The sequence below is a fragment of the Saccopteryx bilineata genome, chromosome 3, assembly GCF_036850765.1.
Source record: "Saccopteryx bilineata isolate mSacBil1 chromosome 3, mSacBil1_pri_phased_curated, whole genome shotgun sequence".
NCBI lineage: Eukaryota > Metazoa > Chordata > Mammalia > Chiroptera > Emballonuridae > Saccopteryx > Saccopteryx bilineata.
Window position 1 is genome coordinate 292,868,445 of NC_089492.1, and position 26,228 is coordinate 292,894,672.

Consider the following 26,228-nt stretch of genomic DNA (forward strand, 5'->3'; position numbering starts at 1 on the left):
CTATTGTCTGCGTCTATGTGTTATGTGTATATATGTCTTTTGGATGAAAGAAGGTGAAGGTATCATCCACTTTTTTTTTTAATAGGCTTTATTTTTCAGAGTAACTTTAGGTTCACAGGCAAACTGAGGGTCAAGTACAGATACTTCCCCCACTACCAATATCCCCACAGAAGGTGCATGTATGGCAAGTGAGAACCTGTACTCGCTGGTGTGCATTTTTTTTTTTTTTTTTTTTTTTAGAAAGAGAGACAGGGACAGGAAGGGAGAGAGATGAGAAGCACCAACTGGTAGTTGGGGCACTTTAGTTGTTCATTGATTGCTTTTTCATGTGTGCCTTGCCCTGGGGGCTCAAGCCCAGCCAGTGATCCCTAGTTCAAGCTAACTCAGCCAACCTGGGATCATGATGTGAGCCCGCGCTCAAGCCGGCGACCTCCGGGTTTAGAACCTTGGAACTCAGCGTCCTAGGTGTCCTCTGCGCCACCACCACTGGGGCGTGGCAGAGTCCTGACAGCTTGAGCGGGGAGGCGGGCGGGGTCTGAGCTTGGGGGCGTGGCGGGGGGCGTGACGGCCTTCAAAGTCCGGGAGCCTGCCGGAGTGATGGGTGCCATGCGAGCGAGGGGTGCGCCGGCGGTCCTGTGGGGCATCGCGCTGCTCTGCGCACTTGGCGTGGGCCAGAGCTCCCCCGGGGGCCAGAGCTGCGGCCCCGGGCGCCTTCTGCGTGGCACCGGGACGAACGCGCGCTGCTGCGGCTCCTGTGACTCGGGTAAGGCGCGCGGTGGTAGTACGGCTCAGGGCGCAGCGCGCGGCGCCTTCTCCGTGTGCGCAGACCCGGCGGAGGCGCGGCGATGGGCAAACTTTTCAGGTCCAGAGCCGTGGGTCCCAGCGCAGACCCGGGAAAGAGGAAGTGCTCCCAGCTCACGCCAGTGGCCTGAGGCTGAGGCCAGGGACGAGGGCTGTGGAAGCCTTTTCCAAGACGGTTCTGGGATCCTGATTCCTATTGAGTGGGTAATAAGCCCTTGGTCATCACCCAAGCTGCTTCCTGCATAGTTTGGGGTCCCAGCTGCTTCTTCTGCAGCGCTCCCTGTCTCTGGCTTGAGGCTGTGAGTGAGGCGCAGGGGAAAAGTGTCTATCTGGAGACAAATATCAAAGGGAAAAAACACCCCAGGGTGTCACCCTGAGGGGTCCTAGGGTTAGGGCTAGGAGAGGTACAGTCAGGCTGCCTCAAAGGGAATGACAGGCGTGGGCAGTGCAGGGAGGAGAGGTCCCCCAGACTACTTCCCTTATCCAGCAAGGACACATGCTGAGCCACAGCCACACTGGGTGAGAGCAGTTTCAGGACTAGGGAGGGGGCGCAGCCAAGCCATGTAAGTGGAGGAGTCGGGTGGCCAGGAGGGAGGGACACGGATGGACCAAGCAAGGGTCCTGGCTCCTAGACAGGTGTCCTCTGCCCCTGGTGGTATCTAACGGTGGGGGTGTGGGCTGCCCTGCCCTGACACCCCCTTTGCCCTGGAGGGCTGGAGGGGGGAGCACTGGGGAGGGGAGCTTGGCCCAGCTGCTGAAAGGGCTGGCTTGTTTTCTGCCCAGCTGAGGCCTGTCCTGAGGGGATCTGCACGTGTGTTCAGCCCGAGTTTCACTGTGAAGACCCACAGTGCGAGACCTGCAAACACCACCCCTGCCCGCCTGGCCAGGAGGTGAGGGCTCATGGTAAGTCCCTGGTGGCTTCAGCCAGAGCAGGCCAGAGCTCATGGGAGCAGCTGTGACCATGGGTGGCCTGTGGGTGTGGAAGGAGGCTCACTTATGTGGAGGGTGCAGACATGTCCTCAGGGCAGGTGGCACCAGAGTCTCAGCCCACTGTGTGTGCACTTGGGCGAGTCCTTCCCTCTCCTAGCTGGTCTCTTGGTCCAGAAGGAGGGTACTTGTGCCCCTCAGGGCTGGCTGTGGGGAATTGTTGGGGTGTGTAGGGATGTCCAGGGGCTGTTGGTCTTTAGGCCCCAGCTCTGACCACATAAAGGTCCTGCTCCCACCCTGACCACAGAAACAGCCCTGCTCCTGAGCCCCATTTGGGGGGAGGGTCAACCCCTTTTCTGGAAGCAGCTCAAATCCTCTTAGAGCCTGTTTACCTGATGGGAGGGGCTGGGGGGAGTGCAGACATGAGGGGAGTTGTGTGAAGTTGGACAGTGGTAGAGACTCTACAGGGTCAATTGAGACGCCAGCCTCAGCCTCTCTCCACAACCCTCGCTGGCCTCCTGTCCACCAACCTACTAGACAAAGAATAAGGCCCACCTAGCGTGGCTCTAGCCTGGCCTCTGCTTCCACACTGCTCCTCTTCCTTCTGGCCCACCTCACACAGCTCTCATTCCTCCCCGTGTTTCCCCAGGGAGCCTCCACTCAGCCCAGGTCATGGCGTCTGGGTCCTTCCCAAGGGTGCCTCCCCTACAGATGCTTGCTCTGGACTGGGTACAAACGGGTACTGGCTTTATCCGAGGCCCTGGTCCTGTGGGCATTGGAGACCTCTGTCGCAGGGATGCGTGTGGGAGTCCACACCCTCCCAGCAGCCCTGCAACCTGTCCCTTTCTGTCCATCTGTCTGCTCCAGGGAAAATCAAATATGGCTTCGAGTGTGTCGACTGTGCCGCAGGGACCTTCTCTGGGGGCCGCGAGGGCCGCTGTAAACCTTGGGCAGAGTGAGTCTTGGGAAGGGCCTTCAGGTGGCTTCCAGGGTGGGGGCCTCGCCTGTCTTTCTTTCTTTTTTTTTTTTTTCTTCCTTCATTTTTCTGAAGCTGGAAACAGGGAGAGACAGTCAGACAGACTCCCGCATGCGCCCGACCGGGATCCACCCGGCACGCCCACCAGGGGCGGTGCTCTGCCCCCCAGGGGGCGATGCTCTGCCCATCCTGGGCGTCGCCATATTGCGACCAGAGCCACTCTAGCGCCTGAGGCAGAGGCCACAGAGCCATGCCCAGCGCCTGGGCCATCTTTGCTCCAATGGAGCCTTGGCTGCCGGAGGGGAAGAGAGAGACAGAGAGGAAAGCGCGGCGGAGGGGTGGAGAAGCAAATGGGCGCTTCTCCTATGTGCCCTGGCCGGGAATCGAACCTGGGTCCTCCGCACGCTAGGCCGATGCTCTACCGCTGAGCCAACCGGCCAGGGCCCCTCGCCTGTCTTTCCGAGTGCGGTGACCCAAACAGCTCAGAGGGCAGCAGTCATTCAGAGGGGACTGCTGGGTGATTGAGGCTCTGTGTCCCTGTGTCCCAGCTGCTCCCAGCCTGGGTTTCTCACCATGTTCCCTGGGAACAAGACGCACGACGCTGTATGCGGCCAGGTGCTGCCACCTGTTGAGCTGCACTGCCCGCTGACGGTCATCCTCATCGTGGTTGCCTGCATCCTGGTCCTGATTGTGGCCCAGCTTGGACTGCACATCTGGCAGCTGAGGAGGCAGCGAGTGTGGCCCCCAGGTCGGTTGGGCCCTGGGGTGGGGGAGGCGGGTCCCCCAGCCTACCCACTAACCACAGCCCCCCTCTGCAGAGACCCAGCTGTTCTTGGAGGCGCCTCCGCCGCTGCCACGACAGCAGCCACAGCCGCCGCCACTGCCACCGTCGGCCGAGGATGCCTGCAGCTGCCAGTTTCCTGAGGAAGAGTGGGGGGAGCAGCTGTCGGAGGACAAGGGCCAGCTGGGGAAACTGTGGGTGTGAGGCTTGGCTGCCTTCCCGCACAGTGGACCTTGAGCCAGACCCCCCCAGGAGCTGGCCCAGAGCTGAAACTTGGGAGCAAGGGCTCTGTGCCCTGATGAGGGGCCCTGATCTGGCCCGGCCCTGCTCCCCTCAGTGGTGGAAGTAGGTGGGGAGGGTGACAGTGACGAGTCCCCAGACTATGTGGAAGAGGAAGTGGCTGTGGCTGGACCACGGGAGACCCAGACACGGCTGTGGCTGCCTCCCTCCCTTGCTGGACCTGCTGGGGGTGGGCACCTGGTTCCTGGGACAGGAGGCTGTACCCAGCACAAGACCTGGCTGCAGGTGGCGCTCAATAAACACTTGTGCAGCGACCTGCGTGGAGTTGTGCTAGAGGAAGGCAAGGACAGGGACACAAGGCATGGGCTCCAGGGCCTCCCAGACTAGGTGGGGTTAGGGTTAGGGTTGGGGAGAAGTCAGGGACGTTCTGGAGCAGGGAACATGAGGCTTGGTAGGCTTACTGGGGAGGGGTGTTGGGCTGGACAGCTATTCTCTGCCTCTTTGCTGCCCTATCTAATCCTCCTTCCTTGGCAGCTTGCCTGGCACGTGCCAGGATAGCTGGGTCCTGGGGCTGTGTCCGATCTCAGAGCCAGCACTGCTCCGGACTCTGGGTCAGGCTGGCCACACAGCCTGACCCCTGGGGGTGCTGCCCTTGTGCCATGTGGGCCCAAAGTTTAGGGGAAGGTCAGTTTCTGCACTCAATACTAGCTGGTGAGTGGCAGGCAGTCTCAGAGTGGCCTGCCTTTAGCCTCAGCCCTCTCTCCAAGCCCTGTTGCTGATCCCCACTGACTCATAGGACCCCTATCCCTCACAGCATGATTCTGGGGTACCCCCAACAGAGGTGAGCAGCACCTTCCAGTTTCTGGGCAGGGCTGACATCTGGGGAGGTCTGATAAGGACTCGTTGGCACACTTGTCCAGGACGTGGCAGACAGGCCAGTGGAGACCTGTCTCCGCAGCAGCCTCCAGGTGTTAGCATACCTGGCCACCTGCCTGCAGCCCAGATGCTCCAGCCCCCACTGCCCTCCCCTCCCGCCTGCATGCTGTCCAGTAGGGCCCTCTTGACTTATTGGTCTTACCCCCATGCAGTCCCAGTGGGCAGTGGGCCAAGTGGGCACTGCTCACAGCAGGTAGATGGAGGAGAGAGGGGCTCTGAGTGTGTCTCACCCAGGGGCATTGCCCCACCTTGATAGAGAACAGCTCATTTTTTATCCCTGGAAGGAGGGCGGGAACGACTACATGACTTAACTTGGAAAATACTTATATCCTTGGGCGCCTTCTCTGTGCCTGCTGGGTCCCAGGCTCTGGGCACTCCCACGGAACACAAGTTCCTGGTGAGTACCCAGGCAGACTTGCCAATAAATAAAAAAATGTGGGTGGGCTGGCTGGACACTGGGAGACAGTAGTGGACCCATTCTGGGAGACCTCTCAGAGCAGATGGCTTCTCTGGGACCTGCCTGCCACAGTCACCCACCAGGCCAGGTCTCCTGTCCAGCCAACCCTTCACCCACCCTCCTTTGGAAGCCAGCTCTCCCTGGGGCTTGCTCCTGTCACCTGGGTCACTTGACTGCTCCACCCCCATTGACAGGCACCTCTGTGTTCACAGCCTTCCTGGACCCTCCTCAGGTTGCCCTGAGGGAAAGGGGTCCCCACAGGGAAAGGGGTCCCCAGCCAGGCTCAGCTGCCCTGGGAGGGGCCAGGAGTCAGGTCATCAAAAGACCTTCCCCAGAAACCACCCTTGGCTGCCCACGCCCAGGTCCCGAGGGGCCTGGCAGGTGGGTAAGGAAGGGCTGACTCAGCTCGGAAATTCCTCTTAGGCGGCTCGCGTGGGAACAGGACACCCAGACGTCAGCACTAGGTGGCAGGGTTGACGCAGAGTGCTGGGGGATTCCAGGCTTGGAGGGGGTGGGACGTGAGCATCCGGATGGTGGGGTCTGGCCACAGGAAGCCCAGGGCCTTGCGGAGACTCTGGAGAGGTTTCCTCAACATGCTCCACCCCCAGCAGAGATGCCCCCTCCCACCCACTGTCACCTCACCTCCATCTGCCCCCGCCCACCCTCACGAATGCCCCCTGAAGTCTGCTCAGGCAGCCTCCTCGGAGTCCCCAGGACCCTACAATTTGCAAGCTTGGCCTAGCTCTGCCGTGCCCCAAATCCCTTTGCTGTGAAAGGGGCCTGGGCAAGGCATAGGAGCTGCAGGTGGAGGTCAGGTGTAGTCGGAGGCAGCCCAGGGTTTTAGGTGGCAGAGGCCTGGGTGGCTTCAAGTTCACAAGTGGGTTATGGGCAGGCAATGGGTGGCAGTGCCCAGGGCAGGGGGCACTGAGGAGACTCAGGGGTGCTGACTGTGGGGGAAGGGGGTGGGGGCTGGTGCAGAGATGAGGTGCTGTGTGTGGAGAGACTCCCTTCCTCCTCCCACTCAGCCCAACTTCCTAGCAGGGGCTGATACCACCTGCAATAGGCTGGTAACCCGGCCTGACCTCCTAGGCCACCAAGCCCAAGAAAGACTCTGCCCACCCTGAGAACCCAAACCCGCAGGAGCAGCTCTCCAAGTGCTCCGGAAAACCACAGCCACTCCCCTGGGGTTGGAGTTCAGACTCAGATAAGGGCCCAGAGGCGCCACCATGTGTTCTCAGAAGTGCTTCCTCCCGCAGTGGCTCTCCACCCAGCACCCACCCTTCACCTGCCAGATAAGGCCCCTGCCCTTCCTGTTACTGAGGTTGAGGCTCAGCCAGGGAGGGAAGCCCAGCTGGACAGAGACCCGAGGTGGGAGCAGGGAGGAGAGCCATCCTAGACAGAGTTGAACACCAACCCCACCCAGCCCCAGTCCCGGGGCGCTGCGGGGTGTTGTCCAGGGTCAGGGATCCCTGGTTGCCCCCAGGTGCTGTAATGAGTGACCATTGATCATATGGGCCCACCAGACCAGGCCTGGCCATCACTCCTGTCCCCCACCCTCACCCTCACCCTCACCCCCAGGGTGTCCTGAACATTCAGGAGTGCACCCCCCTCCTCCCCAAGCGGGGCAGAGTTCTGAGGTCAGGAAAGGATCTGTTCCTGGAGGGGCTGCTGGCTCCTGTGGTGGTTTTCAGGACTGTGGACCAATCCCTTCCCCCCCCAAGAAGTGGTCATGCCTGTGGTGGAACAAAGAGGCAGGTGCTTCCACCCCCATGTGCCTCCTCTTCCCAGGAAGCTTCAGGAGTTGAGGTGTTTTCCAAAGACCATGACTCAAGCCAGGGCTGCTACAGACTTGTTTCTCAAAGACACATTCCAGGGGCGAGGGGTTGGGGATATCCTCTGAGTCTTTGAGTTTCCATGGCCCTGACTGGCTGCAACAGACCCCTGGCTACCAGAAGGTGCTCAGCACACCTCGGACCTGTCTTCCAGGGGCTGAGGGGAGCCCCAGCAGGTGCCAGGGTGATGGGCAGCCCTCAAGACAGAGGCTACAGGGTTGGTGGGGTTCCTGGTGCTTGGGTCGTCAGAGCTGAGGGCATTATGACTCCCTAAACTTTCTGCTGAAAGAAGGTACTGCTTGAGTTCCCCATCCACCAGCAAGACCCCTGGAGGGGAGAGGGAGAGAAAGGAGAAGGAAAGACAAGGAGTGTGAAGGGAGGTAGCATGTGAGAGGGAGGAGGGGGGAGTAGGGGCAGACAGACACCCAGTTTTCCCTTGGATCGCACACTCGGCTGGGCAGTGCTGGGCAGTCCTGTCCCGGGCACCAGGACACGGCTCCTCCTCCCTGCCGCCTCTGCTGTGATTGCCACCTACTGTGTTGTTTGGATATTGAGGGGGCACCTCCTACCAGCAGATGCCCAGGTGCCCCATGGCTCACACCGCACCAGACTCCATCTCCTGCTGGTCTCACTCCTTGTCTGGAAGGTCCTGAATGTGGGCTGGGTGTGTCCAGGGGTGTGGCCATCCCCTCTGGGGGTGAACAAACAGTAGTGGCTCTGGAAACCTCATTTGACAAATTTAAGCCCTCAGTGGGCACCAGCGACTTAAGAGCAGCAGATGGTCCAAGTCTTTGGGGGAGGGCAGGCCACTCTGCCAACATGCACTTTTTGTCATATCACGGTCCCCGTGGGTCACTCACTGCACCCACTCAGGGTCCAGAGATAGCCCAGGATTCAGGCCACTCCCATGAGCTGCTCAGCCACAGGTTGGTTCCACAAGGGAGAGCTGGAATGTTCTGGGACAGCACTGATGCCATCACAGGCCACATCGCCAACTGTGAGACAGCAGATGGGCAGACGACCCAAAGTCAGGGACTCCACAGGATGAATGGGATGTGAGGGAGGGGTGGAGAGGCCTGTGAGCTGAGACAGAAACCCTGAGGGACAATCTGGAAGTAGCCCTGAGGTGGCATGGCTGCACAACAGCCTGGATGCCAGCAGGGAACACCCCCGGTATGGGTTTTACAAAGACCTGGGTGCACTCAGCCCACCCAGGAGGCCCCCTCTCCCTGCTGGAGGGTGGTCTTCACCCCATACCCGCCTCGGGCACAGAGCAGGAAGTAGCTGAGTGTGGTCTCTCAGAAAGATACTACCAGACATGCTGGAGGGGACTCAGGGCTCCTGGGTCCTAGTCACACAGTGACAAACCTGCTTATGTCTTGCGTGGCGTCCCACACCCCAAGCCACACAGCAGGAGGATGAGCGGTGGCTTGGGGGGCTGTGAGTGACTGGACAGGTCAAACTCTGGCGCCTCGCCCTGACCCTGGGCACCTGTCTGGCTCTGTGATGCTGGGGTACTCAATGACCTCTCTGAGCCCCCAGTTCCCTCTGTCCTCTCTGGTCGCATCCTCCAAGGGGCTGTGGAGGCACAGTGGTACGCAGCGCCCTCTGGAGGTGCCTGGGTGGTCATCCCTTGGAATGCATCTGCCTTCCCCCAGTGGCAGTGGCCAGTGGTCAGGACTGTCACCAGAGCTCAGAAAGAGGCCCAGCAGCTCCTCCCACCTGAGTTGGAGGCCACTGATGTCTAGGATGGATTGGAGTTTTCAGCAGCGTGCGTGGGTCAGGAGTGTTTGTGACTTGGCACGACCACTTGAGGTGAGCAGGGCAGGAGGATGGGCAAGGTGGCTGGGTTTAGGGCCGGCTGTCTGTGAAGGGAAAATTCCTTGACAGGTGGAATAAGGGAAACTGAGACAAAATAATTAAACAGGGCTAAACGATTTGAGCAATTTACATCCAGCTAATGAATCATAAGGTTTTTATCTTCCCTAACCGAGTCTTAGGAGCAAATGTTTACATATTACAGACCATCCTGGGGCTGACTAGCCTCGGTCCAAGTTCCCCTTTGATGAGGGTCTTTAAAAATAAAACTGACCAAAAAATAACCCTGATCCCTCTTTTTAAAAATTAATTAATTTATTTATTTTTATTAAATTTTTTTTTTTTTTACAGAGACACAGAGAGAGTTAGAGAGAGAGATAGACAGGGACAAACAGACAGGAACAGAGAGAGATGAGAAGCATCAATCATCAGTTTTTCATTGTGAAACCTTAGTTGTTCATTGATTGCTTTCTCGTATGTGTCTTGACCGTGGGCTTTCAGCAGACTGAGTAACGCCTTGCACAAGCAAGCAACCTTGGATCCAAGCTGGTGAGCTTTTTTTTTTTTGCCTCAAACCAGATGAGCCCGCGCTCAAGCTGGCGACCTTGGGGTCTCGAACCTGGGTCCTCCGCATCCCAGTCAGACACTCTATCCACTGCACCACCGCCTGGTCAGGCAAGCCTGCTCCCTCTTTACATAGATTTTGATGAATCAACATACTGAAGGACACACCTGGAAAACTAATGACTATTCTGTTAAGACTTCCCCTAGGATTCTAAGAAAAGATATAAAGGCTCAAGACAAAGGACCCACAGTACGCACACCCACGATTTTCTCCCTTAGGCATGTAATTGTCTTTTTCCTAAACTCTAAGGGTCCCGATGAGACTTGCAACCAGGGAAGCAGCGGGTAGCAGCAGCTTATCCCAGGCTCACCCCCTGAACTTGCCTCCAAGGCCCCCTTTTCCTCTTTCCAGTGAGCTGACGGCAGCCCTGCCTTGGGTCACTTCTGTCACTGTGACTTTGATTTCTCGGTGAGTTCCTGGAGCCCAGCGTGGCTCATTTCCTTCCTACAACATTTCTAGAGAAGCCAAAGAAGCCCCACCTAGACTCTCCTGTTACTTCTTCTAAGTTGCATTGTCCCTAACTGTCATAAATGTACTCTCAAAATCACCTGGACCCGTGCTATGAAATGTTGCCTGCATGAAGTCAATAACCTACACTATACAGGGCGGGAGGCAGATCTGTCCCCATCTGGTAACATCTGGACCCTGGGGTTTGGACTGGCGATGGGTGCTGAGTTGCCGGGGTTGGGGGCAGGGGTGAAGAGGGGATTCTGGCTGGCTCCGGATAATTAGTGGTAGAGGCTTGGATACATCACAGGCCCTGAATCACCCTGAAACCTTGGGGCTGGGCCCATGGGGAACACTGAGGCCACACAGGAAATGGCGAGGGAGGGGCCATTGCTAGCTCCACATGTCCTTCAGAGGGTATTGTCCTGCTTTGACCATGTGCCCCTCATTTATGCCATAGATTCTCCTGGCCCCTGCCTTCTGGGAAGTGAGGGGCTGCTGGGTGGTGGTCTGCAGGCCCAGGAAGGAGCTTTGCCTGGAGTGGAGGTTGAGGGGGTAGAGGGCTCTAAGAAACAATCTTAGGTTAAGAAAGCCCTCCTTTGGGGATCTAGTGGGACAGCAGACTCCTTTCCTGGATGCCACCGAGCCAGTCAAAGGGGCCATGCGGGTTTTGCAGCTGCAAGAGGGCACGTGGATGAGGGACAAGGGGTCTTGAAAAGGAGCCCAGGAACGTGTGGCTTCTCCACATGGAGGCAGCTCCCAGAATAAGCAGAGTAGGGGGCTGAGGGAGCACATTTCTGCTTCCTGCAGGGCAGACGACCCCCAGCCCTGGACCCTAGGATGCCTCCCAAGAATAGGTCCCATCAGTAGAGGAAGGGTAGGTAGGGCAGAAGAAAGGACTTCAGGTCTGGGCAAGCCCCCAGGGGAGCATCCCAGGAAGCGGGTCCACTTGATCCGCTTTGGAGGCCGCGTTTGTAACAAAGTAGCCTTTATAGGTCCAGAGGGCGCTGGTGGCGCGCGTTAGGAGCCGCGGTGGTACTCGCTTTTGCGCTCCTCGCGGTTCCCCTCGGCCGGTCCTGAGGAGGGCTCCCGCGCCGGGTCCCTGCCGTCCGCTCGCTGCCGCTGGGTGCCTCGGGCCTCGGGCTCGCCTCCCTGGGCGCCGTCGGGGCCGGGTGTGGGGGGCCGGGGACGTTCCTGCGCGGAGTCGGGCTGCCCGGGCGTGCGCGCGCCTGGCTTCTCCGCTGCGCGAGTCGGGGGCGTGGAGGACCGGGCCTCGCCGGCCGGCCGAGAAAACAACAGCGGGCGAGGAACTTTGCAGGAGCTGGGTAGGCGAGGCCACACGTCGGTCTCGCCGTTGTACAAAAGCACGAAGCGGTGCTGCGATAGCAGCGGCAGCATCTTTTGGCCACGCAAGCTCTTCTGGAAGGTCTCCAGCGCCAAGTCTGAGGGAGGATGGGAGGCAGGAGTGATAGGCATTGGCGGGCGGGGCTTGGGGGCACCCAGCCTCTCCAGCATCACGCTTGTGGGACTGGGGTGCAGGTTCTGGGGGCAGAGGAGGAGATGAGAGGGTGGTGAGGGGTGGGACCCAAGTGGGGCAAGGTATGGATGGGCACTGACTTGAGGGGGAGGTTGGGACAGGGATGCCTTTTTTTCTGCAGGGCCTGAGTTGACACACAAGCACTTGGGATGTTGGAGAGCTAGGTTTGTGGGCACCTGAATTCGGGAGAAGGTGGGATGGCTCATACAAGACGGGCAGGCAGTGGAGGGGGGCGGTTTGAAGATTTTAGGGGGGCTGTGCAAGGGTCTTACCCAGGGTCTCCATGACCACGCCGGGAATCACCTCCTTCAGGACTTCACAGTTGGTGTGCAGGGCAGGGTTGGAGTTCATCTCTAGCAGCCACACCTGGGCCCAACACTGGTTAGCACCCTCCCCTACCCACTACTTGGCCAGCAGGAAGGAGGTTGAGGCCCTGGTCCCTGTTAAGCCAAGTGGCCCTGGGCAGGTCCCTTCTTTCTTATGGCCTCACTCCACAAATTTGCCAAGAGGCTGAGACTCTAAGGGTCTGTGGGCCTGGCCTTGGAGCCTGCTCAGCTGTAGGATGAGTGAAGCTTTATGGACTCCCCCCACCCAGGGCTTAGGGAGGCTTGCCTAGGTGGTCAGACTGTGCACAGATGACCTGCCTCCTAGCACCTGCCTACCAGACCCCACTGCCTTGGGACATCTCCACGGCACCTTGAAATTGTCATCGATCAAGAAGTCACAGCCGATGAGGTCAAAGTAGCCCAGCTTGCACTCGAGCTTGGACTTGACAGCCAGGAAGCAGTGGGTCATGATCTGCTGCATTCGCTTCTGTGGGTGGGGCAGGGCTGGGGTGACTGGATGTCACCTGTAGGCCCTGACTGTGCCTCCTTGTCACAGCTGTGCCCCTCACTTGCAACATCATCTAAAGTCCTACCTGTGCCCTCATTTGCACGCCCGCCTTTGCCTTCGCCTGAGCTACCACCTATGTCCTCACCAGCATCGCCACACCTGCCCACATTTTCTTTTTTTTTTTTTTTTTTTTTAATTTTTTATTTATTCATTTTAGAGAGGAAAGGGAAAGACAGAGAGAGAGAGAGGAGAGAGACAGAGAGAGAGAGAAGGGGGGAGGAGCTGGAAGCATCAACTCCCATATGTGCCTTGACCAGGCAAGCCCAGGGTTTCGAACCGGCAACCTCAGCATTTCCAGGTCGACGCTTTATCCACTGCGCCACCACAGGTCAGGCCCTGCCCACATTTTCACACTCTGGGGGTGTGACAGGTTTACAGCCAGAAACTCAGTCACTCTCATTTTGTTCATGCACACACACACGTGCAGCTCTGGCTGCATGGCAGGTGCCGGGGTATGAGAGTGAAGAGACCTTGCAGGGAAGGTCTGCCCTGGAGCAGCTCATCACGTGGAGCAGGAGAGACAGACAACACAGGATCCGGAGATTATGATCCACTTTGCACAGCGTGTTCAGGAAGACATGCTGACGCAGGAAATAAAGTAAGGTGTGGGGATGGGAGTTCTGGGGTGGCTTTTGCCATGTAAAATGGGGTCTGGTTTGGGTGGGCCTCATTGAAGAGCTAGTGAGCAAGGACTGGAGACTGGAAGGAGGTGCTGTGGGGTGGGCACGGGACACCTGAGCATGCCTGAGGTGTTGCAGGAGCAGAGGGAGGCTGCTGCGGTGGCTGGAGGAGACGGGGGAGGGGAGACCAAGGTGGCACCAGTCACACTGTGGCAGCCCCTTTCACCCTGAGGTCAGAGCTGGTGGAGGGTGGAGTGTCAGAGGAGCATAGGTGACCTGTACCCTAACAGGGTCCTCTGCCTGCTATGCGCAGATAGACTGGAGAGGCTGGGAAGCTGTTGCAACAATCCAGGTGAGGAATGGCGGTGGTTTGGTAAGCTAAAGTGTTGGGATGGGTTCTGAATATATTTGGAGGTAGGGCCAGCCAAAGGGGCTAATGAAAGAATGGTGAGCTGTGAAAAGAAGAAGGAATGAAGGGTTATCCCTAGGTGTTTGGTCCGGAAGGATGGAGCCCCCATCAGCTGAGAGGGGGCAGGAGAACCAGGGAGCTTGAGACATCTCCGAAATGGGGGCAGATCAAGAGCAGATCATCTGCTGGGCCCAGGGCCTCCCGAGAGCAGAGGTTGGGAGATGAGGGCCAGCACAGCAGCCAAGAGGGAGGGGACAGTGTCCTGGAAGCCATGGAAAAGAGTCCAGGGAGTGAGCAGCACTATCTAAAGTGGCTGGCAGGCCTGACCTGTGGTGGCGCAGTGGATAAAGCGTCGACCTGGAATGCTGAGGTCGCCGGTTCAAAACCCTGGGCTTGGCCCTGGCCGGTTGGCTCAGCGGTAGAGCGTCGGCCTAGCGTGAGGAGGACCCGGGTTCGATTCCCGGCCAGGGCACACAGGAGAAGCGCCCATTTGCTTCTCCACCCCTCCGCCGCGCCTTCCTCTCTGTCTCTCTCTTCCCCTCCCGCAGCCAAGGCTCCATTGGAGCAAAGATGGCCCGGGCGCTGGGGATGGCTCTGTGGCCTCTGCCCCAGGCGCTAGAGTGGCTCTGGTCGCAATATGGCGACGCCCAGGAGGGTCGCAACATGGCGATGCCCAGGATGGGCAGAGCATCGCCCCCTGGTGGGCAGAGCATCGCCCCATGGTGGGCGTGCCGGGTGGATCCCGGTCGGGCGCATGCGGGAGTCTGTCTGACTGTCTCTCCCTGTTTCCAGCTTCAGAAAAGAAAAATGAAAAAAAAAAAACCAAAAAAAAAACAACAAAAAAAAAACACCCTGGGCTTGCCTGGTCAAGGCACATATGGGAGTTGATGCTTCCTGCTCCTCCCCCTGTTCTCTCTCTCTCTCTCTCTCTCTCTCTCTCTCTCTCTCCCCCCTCTCAATAAAAATGAATAAATAAAATCTAAAAAAAAAAAAAAAAGTAAATAAGTAAAGTGGCTGGCAGGTCAGGGATGAAGAACGCTGGGAACTGGGGACCCTGATGGATGTTTCAGTGGCACAACAGGGGTAAGAAGCCTCACTGGAGTGGGATCAAGAGAGACAAGAACACCAGTGAAAATGTCAGAGGAGGGACATCTGAAAACAGGCCACTCCATAAATGCAACAACAACAAAAAAACCCACAAAAAAAACAAAAACTGGCAAAAATGGTCGGAATAAACTTTTTCAGAACTCTGAAAATTAACTAAAGGCTTACAGTAACCTGAAGCATGCTTATTCAACAAAAATCTGTGAGAGAGAGAGAGAGAGAGAGAGAGGAAGAGAGAGATGAGAAGTATCAACTCGTAGTTGCAGCACTTTAGTTGTTCATTGATTCCTTTCTCACATGTGCCTTGACTGTGGGGCTCAAGCCCAGCCAGTGACCCCTTGCTCAAGCCAGCGGCCTTTGGGCTCAAGCCAGAGACCCCACACTCAAGCTGGTGAGCCTGTGCTCAAGCTGGTGACCATATAGTTACCTCCGTTTCCAAGGTTGATACTCTATCCACTGAGCCACCACCGGTCAGGCCAAAACTTTAAAGAATTAACACAAAATTTTCACAAACTCTGCAAAAAATTCAAGAGGAGGAAACAAACCACATCCCAAACCACAGAAACACACATGAAGAGAATGCTCTCAACCCATACTGCTAATGAGTGTAGACACAAAAGTACTCAGAGAAGGACCAAACCAAATCCAGAAGTGTGTTTAAAGGGCCATACCCCACATCTGATGGGATCTATCCGAGAAATGCAAGACCGATTCCACATGTGAAAATCAAGCAATGTCGATGCAACCCATGAACAGAATGAAGCCACAGCACCAACCATGTGGACGTGGCTCAAGCACCGGAACAGGATTGAGAGTGTAGAAATAAACCCAACAACACGTCCAGAGCATTCTCTTTGACAAATGGTGCTGGGACCTGGGTAGTCCGCATGCTGAGAGAATAAAGTTGGATCCCTGCCTCATACCCTAGACAAACAAAACAAAACAAAACAAAGCAAACAAAAACTCAAAATGGGTCAATGAATATAAGAGCCAAGGTGAAAAACTTTTAGAAGAAAATGTTGTGTATATCTTTCCAACCTTGGATTTGACAATGGGATCTCAGGTGTGACCTCAAAAGTAGGAATCTCCAAAGAAAAGATGGACAAATGGGTCTTCATCAAAATCTAAAACTTTTGTTCAAAGAAGGACATAATTAAGAGAGTGAAGATGGCGCAGTGGATAGAGCATCAGACTGGAATGCAGAGGACCCAGGTTTGAAATCCCGAAGTTGCCAGCTTGAGCTCTGGCTCATCTGGTTTGAGCAAGGCTCACCAGCTTGAGCCCAGGGTCACAGGTCTAAGCAAGGGGTCACTCGGTCTGCTGTAGCCCCCCGGCCAAGGCACATATGAGAAAGCAATCAATGAACAACTAAGGGGCTGCAACGAAGAATTGATGCTTCTTATCTCTCTCCCTTCCTGTCTGTCCCTATCTGTCCCTCATCTGTCTCTGTCACAAAAAAAAAAAAAAAAAAAAAAAAAAAAAAAGAAAGAAAGAAAGAAAGAAAGAAAGAAAAGAAAGAACTCACAGATCAGGAGGAAATGTTTGCAGATCATATATCTGATAGGGTTTAGCATCCCAAGCTATCAAGGGCTCTAACAAGGAAGAAGGACAAAAGACCCAACTAGAAAATTTTCTAAAGCAGACATGCAGACAGCCAATAAACACATGAAAAGACACTCAACATCATTAGCATTAGCAGAATGCAAATCAAACCCACCCACGAGGGGATAGCACTTCATACCCACTGGGTGAGTATTTAAATAAAGGAAAAGCGTTGGCAAGGATGTGGAGAAACTGGGACCCTCCTACACTGCTGGTGGGAATATGAAATGATGTAAGGTGGGAGACAGAGTTGGAGACACCTCAGAGTGGTCAGGTTCCACTACTCAGTTACATGCGGAGAAACACACAACTTTATGGCAGACGCCCCCCCCCCCCAAGATGGTCCACGTCCTTTGTGCCCAGTCCAGTACTGAGGGAAATACTGCCTCCACCCCACATCCCCTAGGAGTCTTGACTCTTGGCCCCTCCCCCATATGGGGGTGGGTGAGGACTGCACATACCGTGAAGATGGTGTAGACCCAGTCTCTGGGAAGGCCTTTGGTCTTCCTGAATTTGTCGTTGATGTAGCAGTTGAGCTGCTCCATGCTCCATACTGTATCTTCCTTCAGGAGCACGTACAGGGGGTTCTTCTTCTGCATGTACTGGGGGGATGTGGTGTGGCACCTGGAGACCATCACCCCAGAGGACCCAGAGGCCCTGTCCCCTAGGACACCTTGCAGCAACCCTGCCACCGGGACCCTCTCATAGCACCTTCTTTTCCTGAGACCTCCTCAGCCACCAAGTCCCTCACCAATCCTTATGGAGGGCTCCCCACCCCCACCTAGATGTTTCCCATTACGAACCTTCCACAGAGACCTCTGGCCTACAGGCTTTCTCTCTGAGTCCTCACAGAGACCCCCACCCCCAACCCCTACCCATACCCACGCCTCCTTCAAGCCCAGAGGGAACCAAGCTTCAGGAGCTGGGAGCAGGGCTCTTGGTCACTTGGCCAGGATGCCCTGCAGTGGCTGAAGGTGAGAAGTAATGATGACTGCAGGCAGGGGCAGCCCTGGCCAACTCAGGGCCTGGACCACCTCTGGGTCTGAGCCTTATCTACAGCTGGACTCGTCTGTGTTCCTGAGCCATGATCTTGTCCCCAGGCTGCAGAGAGGCCCTTACCTGGTTGGTCAAGTGGCCACTGAGATTTTCAGAATGGGGATCGTAAAGGCCAAGGGTGAGGCGAGCATAGCCATGGCCAAAGAAGACCATGTACGGCATGGCACAGGCAATGAGCAGGTAGGACCGCACGTCAAACTTCTTCCCGTCCAGCAGCAGTGGGTTCTGAATGTACCTGGGTGGGCACATGAGGGCTGAGCACATGACCAGCCTGGTCTGCCCATGTCCCTATGCCCTAACCTGGGCCTGAGCCAGTTCCTCAGGACCCCCACCACCTGTTCCAAGTGTGACCTGTGCTCTCTCTCCCCTGGCTGAGTGTATAGTGTACGTCTGTTGGTAGGGGGACATTTCTGAGCTTGAACAGTTCAGAGAATCCCTGGGTCTCAACCCCCTGTGATGTCTGGGGTGCCCCGGGCTGCAGCTTTCACTAGGAGCCTGGCAGGTGGAAGCAGACTAGGTCCCTGGGCAATGAGGACTGCCTGGAGGAGGAGGGAGGGCTAAAACTGGAGGAGCAGGGAGGGAATGCTCCAGGAGGAGGGAGCTGCAGTACTAAAGACCCAGAAGTTGGAAGCAGCAGCTTGGGGCAACCATTGGGAGAGGTGGGTGGTGGACAGCAGCTGACACAGGACTATGCTCTGTGTTGGCAGATGGGGAGTTCCAGAGGGACCTTTCTGAGGCGAGACTGTGCCTCCTAGTGTGAGACTGGGTTATGGAACCAGTCCAGAGGCAGGGACAGTCAACTCAGGCTGCAAGACTGAAAGCTGCCTATAGGATAAGGGACCATGTCCCACCAGGGGACAAACTGACCAGGCCCTTCCCGTCCCACCTCCAATGTCCAGGAGCCTCTGTCCAGGGGGATCACCTCCTCTGCGACCCTGACTGAATGTGACACCTCTACCTCTGCTGAGTACTCAGGGGCCCTGCTGGGGCACTGCAGCCTTCACCAGACAAGGACTCCTCTGTGGGCCCTGGGACCCCGATGAGCCTCAGGCACCAGCAGAGCCCAGGGTTAGCCCCACACCCGTGGACGCCCTTCGAGGTATCCACGCCCAACACCTCTGCACAACCCGAGCCTGGGGCGTCCGGAACAGCATTTTGCGGTAGTTCGGGTCGTCCTCCATGCTCTGGATCTTGGTCTGGAGGGCAGAGACTTCATCCTGGCTCTGGAGCAAAAAGATGCCTTTGCCCTGGTTGGAAGCGGTGGGTTTACAGATCCACGTCTGGGTTTCTGTGGAGAGAGCCGCCTGAGCACCTCCCTTCCTTGCCCTGGGCCCGCCCATGCCCACCAGCCCCACCCACCGAACTGTGGCTCTGACCACCTCTTTCCAAACCTGATCATGCTCCGCCCAGCCCAGCCCAGAGCACACCCTACCAGGACTGAACCACGCCCCTCTCAGCTCTGACACCCTCTGCCCTGTCCACAGGCAGCCATGGCTCTACTCTTCCCAGGCTCTGTCTCCACTAAGGCCCGGCCAGGACCTCCACCCATCTGGCTCCACGCTTCCCCTCCCTGGTCACACACCCACCTGGACCTATCCCAAGCCTTGCCAGCTCACTCACGCCACAACCTTGGTCTGTCCTGAACCTGTCTCCTCAGAGCAGGCCTGGCAGCCAGCAGCCTCTCACCATCAAAGAGGGTGAAGAATGCCTCTCTCTCCTCCCTGACATCCAGACGGTAGGTCTCTGGGAAAAATTCTTCCATTTTCAGTATCCTGGTGGAGCAGAGAGGTGGGCGGGGACACAGCGTGGGCTGTCTCCCTCCCCTAGAGGCTCAGCTGGTCATTCTAGGGGTCAGAGCTAGGGGCAGGCTGGAGGAACATGAGTTTTTCCCTACATCCCGCCCCCTGCCCCGCTGTTCCCTCTGCTCCCTCTGCACCCCCTGCCAGAGCACTCTTGCCTAACTGGCTTCCCTGCAGGCCGCAGACCCCCTCACCTACCCCAGCCCTCGCCCACTTCCCAGCTCTTCTTCCTGGCCGCAGCCTGCGTGGTTCAGGCATGCGTGAGCACTCAGTTCAGAGCTGTGTCCCCAGGCGGGGACTGTGCCCGGCATGCAGCGAACACAGATGCCTGAGCGCTCTGGGCTGGTCTGAACCTCTTACACTGGCCTGAGATGCCCTTTAACCCCTCGTCATCTATCACCAGGCTATCCTGCAATTCAGGGCAGAGTGGCGCCTCCAAAATGGGCTAAGTGCATCTACCTCTGTGGCCTGAGACCTCCTGGGTTGGCCCATGTGAGCTCCTCAAGGATGGGTGTTGGGTCCTTTCCAGATCTGTACCCCCCGGGGACAAAGGGCCTGGCTTGAGTGTCCACCAGGCAGTGTGTGGAGGGTGCAGATCTGGAGAGGTGGGGGATGGGCAGGGGCTTTGGGTCGGTAGGTAGCTCTGTGGACAGGTGATGTTTGGGTGAGTGGATCTGGGATAGAAGTAGGTGGATGGATGGGCAAGTGGCCCAGCGGGTAATGTGCTTGAAGGAGAATAGGTGACTGACGTGGAGAGGACAGAGCCGGACACGTAGATGCAAAGATGGTGTCGTGGTGACCCGGTGGGGTGGGCTGCCTGCCCAGTGGGGGGTGGACAGGTATATGAATGGTTGGGCAAGGAGTGGGTGAGTGAATGGACAGGCAGACACCAGACAGACGAACACGCTGAGCGGTTCAGGCAGGGCTGCATGCTGGGGAGCGGAGCAGACAGACAGTGACAGGGGGGAGGGAGGCAGTAGGTGTGGTGAGCAGCGAATGACCAAATGAGGAATAGCAGCAGGGGCTCCACGGTGGGCGTGTGTGCGGACTCTGAGGGGCAGTCATGGGTGGCAGGGGTTGGAGGTGGAGACAGGGTGGAGAGTGCGTGGATGGGTCTGTGGGAAGATGGGTGGGTGGACAGAATGGAGGGTGGTCGGGACCAGCGATTGACCCGTCAGATGGGTGGGTGTGCCACTGAGTGGAGGAGGGACGAGAGGGTTGGTAGGATGAGGTGGGTGAATGGTGGGTGCCCAGTGGGTGGTGGGTGAGCAGGGTTGGGCGTACTCAGCCTGGGCGCACTGCAATGTCCTGCTGGTCTTGTTGATGACCCTTGCGTACTCCCTGAGAGCGCTGAGTAGCCCGATCTTGGTGGTGAGCAGTTTGTTGTTAGGGAGCTGGTATAGCAGCTGCTCACCTGGAGCAACAAAGCCGTGGGCAGCATGCGGGTGACCGTCGCAGGGCCTCGCAGCGCAGGCCACCACAGGTTCCCATCAGGGAGAGGTGGAGCTGTTCCTCTGTGCTTTGACCCAGAAGGTCCTTGCAGAGGGTAGGCCACTAGCCCCCAGCCCCGCCACCCCTGGCTACCTTCCCGGAAGCGGCTGTAACTGTCCCGACACTTGACTTCGCACCACTTGAGCCTGTAATCACCTCGCCGGCTGTCCTGGATGCGCTGCCAGCCCTTGCTCTTGCAGTAGGAGCTGATTCTACGGGGCGGAGGGGCAGCCATGACCCTGGAGGCCTTAGGGCTTAAGGAAAGGATGCCAGGGGAAGGCATGCAGGGTCCTCAGGGGGCAGAGCCAAGGCAGGGCTGGACCCTGGGGGCAGTGGGGCTGGGCCCAGCCTGAAGCCCTTACTCACATTGAGGCCCCATTGGTGCCACCAATGTAGAAGAAGGGGCCACATCCCGTGCTGGGCAGTTGCTTTTCCTCTCCCAGCCGGTGCCTTTCCAGGAGGGTGGTCTGGGTCATGGTAGTGACAGCACCCCCCAGGAGGTCTGTGAACATGCGGGTGGTCAGGCTCCAGCCCAGCTGGAGACTTTCCCGCCCCATCCCAGGCCCTGCCTGAGCTAACCTGCATCCTGGTCCAGCTGGTTTAGCTGATGCAAGAGCCCATCTGCTTGGCTGGTCCCCATTGGTCTCTCATGGGCCCAGACTGTGAACAGGGTCATGGCCACTCAGAATCTGGCTCAAGTTCAGTCCCAGTTGGGCTCCAGACCAGCCGCCCTCTCCCATCCATTTCTTGCAAAACCCCGGGGAGTCCCCCCATCCCGTCTGGGCACATCTCATCCCAGGAGCAGGCCTGACCGGTGGGCCTGGTCCCACTACACCTCCTAGGAGAGAGGGAATGGTCACCACCCTTCTGGGTCAGCCCTGGAAGGGGCAGGGTCCCTCCTCACCAACAGGACAGGGCTGGGTACAGGTAGGGGCGAGGGTGTGAGACTAGAGTGGGAGGCAGACATGGCACAGGGACATGCTCAGGAGGTCAAGGGTCACAATGTCCATCATGACATCATGGGTGACCCATGTCAGGCCGGAGAGATGGGCTGCCCTGCCCCGGGCGCGCAGGCTTGGTGCTGGGCAGGCAGAGTGCCTGCCAGACTGTGGAGAGCTTTCACTCCTGTGCCCATTCTGACGCTGGCTCTGCTGGGCTTTTGCTGGGGCATGGCTATGTGGTCCCCCATTAGAACACCTATCTCGGAATGGGGCCCTGGGCCCCAGGGAGGCCATCCCAGGGTTGTATTTATTGATTTTTTAGAGAGAGAGGAGTGTGAGAGAGAGACAGAGAGAGAGAGAAGGGGGAGGAGCAGGAAGCATCAACTCCCATATGTGCCTTGACCAGGCAAGCCCAAGATTTCGAACCGGCGACCTCAGTATTCCAGGTCGACGCTTTATCCCACTGCACCACCACAGGTCAGGCCCCAGGGTTGTATTTACCTGGCCGCCGGGGGTGGCTCCGCCAGACCCCTGTGGTCCTTGACCGCTTGCTTCTCTTGGTGCCAACCGGGGCCCAGGGGTGCAGTTCCTGCTGGTTGTGGATGAAGCAGGTGTGGCCATAGGCCACAGCAGTGGGGACACTGAGGTGGGGGCACCGCTGGGAAGATGCTGCCCCTACCCCTCTCCGGGACCTTCTTGCAGCCCGTGGTCTTAAACCCCGGATCTGGCGTGGGGTCCGGCCCCTCCTGCTGGGGGAAGGACGCCTCCTGGGGTCTCGGATTTGGGTTTCTGCTTGTGGCTGGCTCCTGTCTCCATGGCGATTGTGGAATCTGGTACCCCTCAGGAGCAGGGCAGTCTCTGCATTCTGTCTGTCCTGGGTGAGGCCGCCCCTGCAGGGACTGTCTGTCTGGCCGTGGTGCCGCCTGTAAAGAGGGCGGCCATCAGGCCCAGGGATAGAGGCATCTTGTGTCTGAGGAGGCTGGGCAGTGAGGTGTTGGCAGCATCCTCATGGCTGCCCTGGGCCTGCCCCCAGGAGGGGCCCTTGCTTTGAGCACCTTCCCCCTGTGACCAACTTGGGAACATTTCAGGAAAGTTTCAGCCATTCCTTAACGGGTCCTTCCCAATTTGGGGCTGCTTAGGAGGCAAGGACTTTCCGAAGGGTTAGAAACATGAGCCTTGCAGAGGCAAGCACACCGGGGAGTGGGCAGGACTGAGGGCCTTGGGCTGTCCAGGGCAGAGTCACTCTGTAAGCATCCAGCTGGTCATGCTGCCCGAGGCCTCAGTCCCCACTTGGGACAGAAGTGTGCACAGTTCTGGGAGCTGAGCACGGGCAGGAGGGGGAGAGCCTTACACCTCTGCCCCTGGCCCAGCCTGGCCCCACCCAGAATGGAGGGCTCCTTGGAGGAGGCTGAGCGTCTGGGCTGGACCCGGGCAGGAGGGCCTCTACATGCACACTCAGCTCTCCATGTGGCTAGGACACCCAGCCCCTTCGCACTTGGTTCCCAGCACCTGGCAGCAGGTCCAAGGAGTCTTGCTGAGCATAGAAGACCACCCCCAAGACACTGACATTCAGTACCTTCCCACAGCATTCTTGAGTGAGTGGCCACAGGGCCAGCAGGCATCTGAGGGAAGCCCCCAGGTGTGAGCAAGAAGTCAACATACAGATACTCAGATACACACTTCATAGACACACAGATGTACACACAGACACATGCAGACACACACACACAAAACGTAGATGCAGTCATGCACATGCACAGAGGAAGAGGAGGGAGAGGTGGTGGCACAGATACGGAAGGAAACATCCCCTGGTGCACGTTGCGGTGGGCGTGGGAGGAGCCCTAGGAGGGCTGGCCGCTGACCCAGAGTGCGTGAGAATTATAAATGCAGCACACGGGGCCAGGACATTGCCCAGAGAGAAGGACAGGAAGGTGGCAGCAGGAAGCAGGTGGAGCTGAAGCCCAGTGTGGAGACACCAGTGAGCGGAAGCTGGGCTCCGGGGGCCCTCAAGGTGTTTCCAGAGAAAGACCCAGAGCTGGAGGCACCTCAAGGCTGCACCTCAACTCTCCACTAGTCAAGTGGGCAGGGGTTGCTGCAGTTTCTACACACAAGGTGGGGTGGGCTAGGGGGACGAGGGCGAGGACCCAGTGTGGAAACAGGAGAGGTTCCCGTAGGCTGGCTGGCAGGGGATGCTTGGTTTATGATGTGAGCGTGTGGTGGCGAGGGGCCAGGCGTCTGCCCAGGCCAGCGAGCCGTGGGCAGCCTCAGAAAAGCCCGTGTTGGAGGGCAAGGGGTAGGAGCAGCCTGAGGAGCTGGCCAGTGGCGTTTGCGTCAGGAGGTGGAGGCATGGCAGAGACACCACCACCTGCCTCTACTTGGCTTTTCTAACCATAGATGTATTATTTTCACAAAGAATAAGGCCATGAGTTGTCATTTGCTGTCATTAAAATCAACAGAGAGAAATAAAAGCCACGGGCGAACCTGTGTGCAGTGTCTGCGTGGTGGGTGAGAGCTTGGGGTGGAAGTGGCCGCCGTGTGGGCTCTGCTCTGGCCGGCACTCTCAGCCCCTGAAGGACCGAGTCTAAACACAGACAACGCTTTCCGCTTGGAGAGGTTGGGATGCACGGTGTTGGCGTCAGGACCACGCTGGGGGGGGGGGTCACGGGGAAACTCCACTTTGTAATAAACTTTGAAGTAAACGTTTTACCTGGCCAGGTATAAAGACCAGCAGGAAACAGCACCTTGGCGTGGTGGATGGACGGCCCTCGTGAACCTGAAGAAAACGTCCAAGAAAACGAGAAGACGTCAGTGTCCCTCCGTGCATCTTCCTCAGAAACACGTTTGACAACGTGGGTGCCAGGGAGGTGCTCACATTGTCTGACGGGGTGGTGCCTCCTGGGCAGGGGCAGGCTGTCCACGGGGATATGGGTCCCCACAGATGTCAAGAGGTTGCCTTCTGGGCATCAGCTCTTGGAGACAGACCCGGTCCTGAGCAAAAGAGCTCGTACTGAAGAGCTGAGACACCCAGGAGCCACACCCTTCTTAGCCCGGCCCCTGGGTTTGTGCCTCTCAAGCTTTCACCCTGGGGGGCATGGGCCCTCCACAGGGGGGCACCCTTGCCCTGCCTTCCCCTTCCTTGTCTCTTTCTGCTCCTGGGCACAATCCCCAGAGGCTCAACAATGTCCTTAGTGCTGGGCCGGGGGAACAAGACGGCAGATCCCAGTCCTCACGCCCAGTCAGGACCTCTGGTGTTGGTTCACCTGTCCCTCTTACCTGCCCTACAATCTGGTATGAGCCTTCTGCCTGGGAAACAGTGGTGACCTGGCAACCATCTCCCAGCAACCTCAACCCAGGGCCCAGAGGTGAGCAGGTGGATGAGCAGAGGCAGAGCCAGGGACCCTGGGGAGCTGGGCCCTCTGTTCTCTCTAGAATCTTCCCTGAGCCTTCTCAAGACCCTCAAATCCATGCCCAGACATCAAACCTGACCCTATAACGTTATTTGTATTTAGTAGGCTTTATTGTTGTATTATACCGCCCACATCACAGCCCCAGCACATGTGGTTCCCATTTTACACAGCAGTGAGTGGGGGCTCAGCGAGGCAGTGCCACCCCTGAGGGGGGGGGCTTACCCCTGGGGCTGTGCCTCTGCCCTCCCCAGCCTTGCATGGCTCCTGAGGGCATTCTCTGCTTTGAGTGCCTTTGCTTCTCATAGGGCTGGATGGTGTCATCTCCGATCTGTCCACATTCTAAGCCCCGGCACCTGCAGATGTGACATTACTTGGGAAAAGGATCTTTGCAGATGTGATTAAATTAAGAATTGTGAGGTGATATCCTCCTGCATTCTCTGGGGGACCCTAAATCCAGAGACCAGAGTCCTCATAAGAGGAACTTATGTCCTCAGATGAGGAGACACAGAGGGGAGGAGCCATGTGGAGATGGGGACAGAGGCTGGAAGGATGTGACCACAAGCCCAGGGACAGCTGGAGCCATGGAGGCCAGGAGAGGCAGGAAGACCCTCCCTTAGGGCCTCTGGAGGGGGCGCCCCACCCCACCCCACCTGGACTGTGGGAGAATTCACTTCTGTGGGTTCAGCCTGCCCAGTGTGTGGCCAGTTGCTGTGGTGGCCTTAGAAGACACATGTACCCCTTAAACTCCTCACTTTCGAGGGTCCTAGGCTTCACCCTGACTGAAGGAGGGCCTCTGTGGCCCTACAGAAGCAGCCATACCCACAAGCTCCACGCCTGCCTGTGCCAGGTCCTGGGGACCTTCAGGGTCCAGTCCTTCTGGACTGTAGTCTGATACCTCTCTGACCTGCAGGCAGTGGGCGCTCTGGCCAAGCCCATGACTGAGCAGTTAGGACATTCTGCCCTTAGGAACGGTGGCCCCCGGCTTGGGGCTTCTTCGGGGAGGCAGTGTGGCCCTTGGTCACCCTTAGGCCGCTCCTCTTCCCCTCGGCCTGAGAACAGAACCTTGGAACACCAGAACTGTCCTCCTGCGGAAGCCCGTGCCCCCTCCCCACTTCTCAGGGATGGACTCCTTTGATGCTGCTAGATTCCTGGGCCAGCTGACCACCTGGTCCCCTGGATCCTCATGGGTTCTAGGGTGGTGGCCCCTTGCTTGCGGTGACACCAAGAGCTCATACTTGAAAACTTGACCTCAGAACCCGAAAAACTGCTGGCATGTGCTGCCCCAGACACAGCCTTTTAACAACTCCTGGCCATGGGTGTGCTGGAGTCAGGAGGGGACCATGGGGACCAGGGAGAGGCCCAGCACCCTTCTGCAGCTGTGGTGGGCCTCCCTGGGAAGTTGGCACCTCTTCTGGGGCTGGGCCAGGCCTCCTGGACTTGACCAGGAAGCCTCCTCACTGGTGCCAGGCAGTCTCTTGCCTCTGAGTCTCTGCTTGGCTCCTTCTGGTGTCTGCATGGTCACCCCCTT

The 26,228-nt window shown here is 57.8% G+C and overlaps 2 protein-coding genes across 15 annotated transcripts in view; one reads left to right on the forward strand and one right to left on the reverse strand.

Moving 5' to 3' along the window:
- The first annotated feature begins 586 nt into the window (after positions 1-586).
- On the forward strand, positions 587-4,030 carry TNFRSF18 (TNF receptor superfamily member 18). The gene is made up of 5 exons (XM_066270732.1): positions 587-763; positions 1,585-1,704; positions 2,596-2,683; positions 3,253-3,452; positions 3,523-4,030. The coding sequence occupies exons 1-5, from the start codon at positions 598-600 to the stop codon at positions 3,687-3,689; spliced, it is 741 nt and encodes a 246-aa protein (XP_066126829.1). The 5' UTR covers positions 587-597; the 3' UTR covers positions 3,690-4,030.
- Positions 4,031-10,521: 6,491 nt separating this feature from the next.
- The window catches only part of TTLL10 (tubulin tyrosine ligase like 10), a 57,400-nt gene continuing 41,693 nt past the window's right edge, over positions 10,522-26,228 (reverse strand). For 8 of the 14 annotated variants that reach the window (XM_066270738.1, XM_066270737.1, XM_066270740.1 and 5 more), the window contains 16 exons: positions 24,923-25,053; positions 24,166-24,281; positions 24,001-24,066; positions 21,795-22,216; positions 20,932-21,012; positions 20,719-20,854; positions 20,446-20,564; positions 20,146-20,275; positions 19,321-19,392; positions 18,749-18,834; positions 18,179-18,350; positions 17,126-17,297; positions 16,468-16,608; positions 12,074-12,190; positions 11,650-11,743; positions 10,522-11,282 (listed from right to left, as the gene is read on the reverse strand). In XM_066270738.1, coding sequence (XP_066126835.1) covers positions 10,861-11,282; positions 11,650-11,743; positions 12,074-12,190; positions 16,468-16,608; positions 17,126-17,297; positions 18,179-18,350; positions 18,749-18,834; positions 19,321-19,392; positions 20,146-20,275; positions 20,446-20,564; positions 20,719-20,854; positions 20,932-21,012; positions 21,795-22,216; positions 24,001-24,066; positions 24,166-24,281; positions 24,923-25,021 — 2,445 coding nt within the window. In that variant the 5' untranslated portion in view covers positions 25,022-25,053 and the 3' untranslated portion in view covers positions 10,522-10,860. The remainder of the gene's footprint in view (positions 11,283-11,649; positions 11,744-12,073; positions 12,191-16,467; positions 16,609-17,125; positions 17,298-18,178; positions 18,351-18,748; positions 18,835-19,320; positions 19,393-20,145; positions 20,276-20,445; positions 20,565-20,718; positions 20,855-20,931; positions 21,013-21,794; positions 22,217-24,000; positions 24,067-24,165; positions 24,282-24,922; positions 25,054-26,228) is intronic. The other 6 variants (XM_066270744.1, XM_066270747.1, XM_066270746.1 and 3 more) reach the window with 4 other exon arrangements.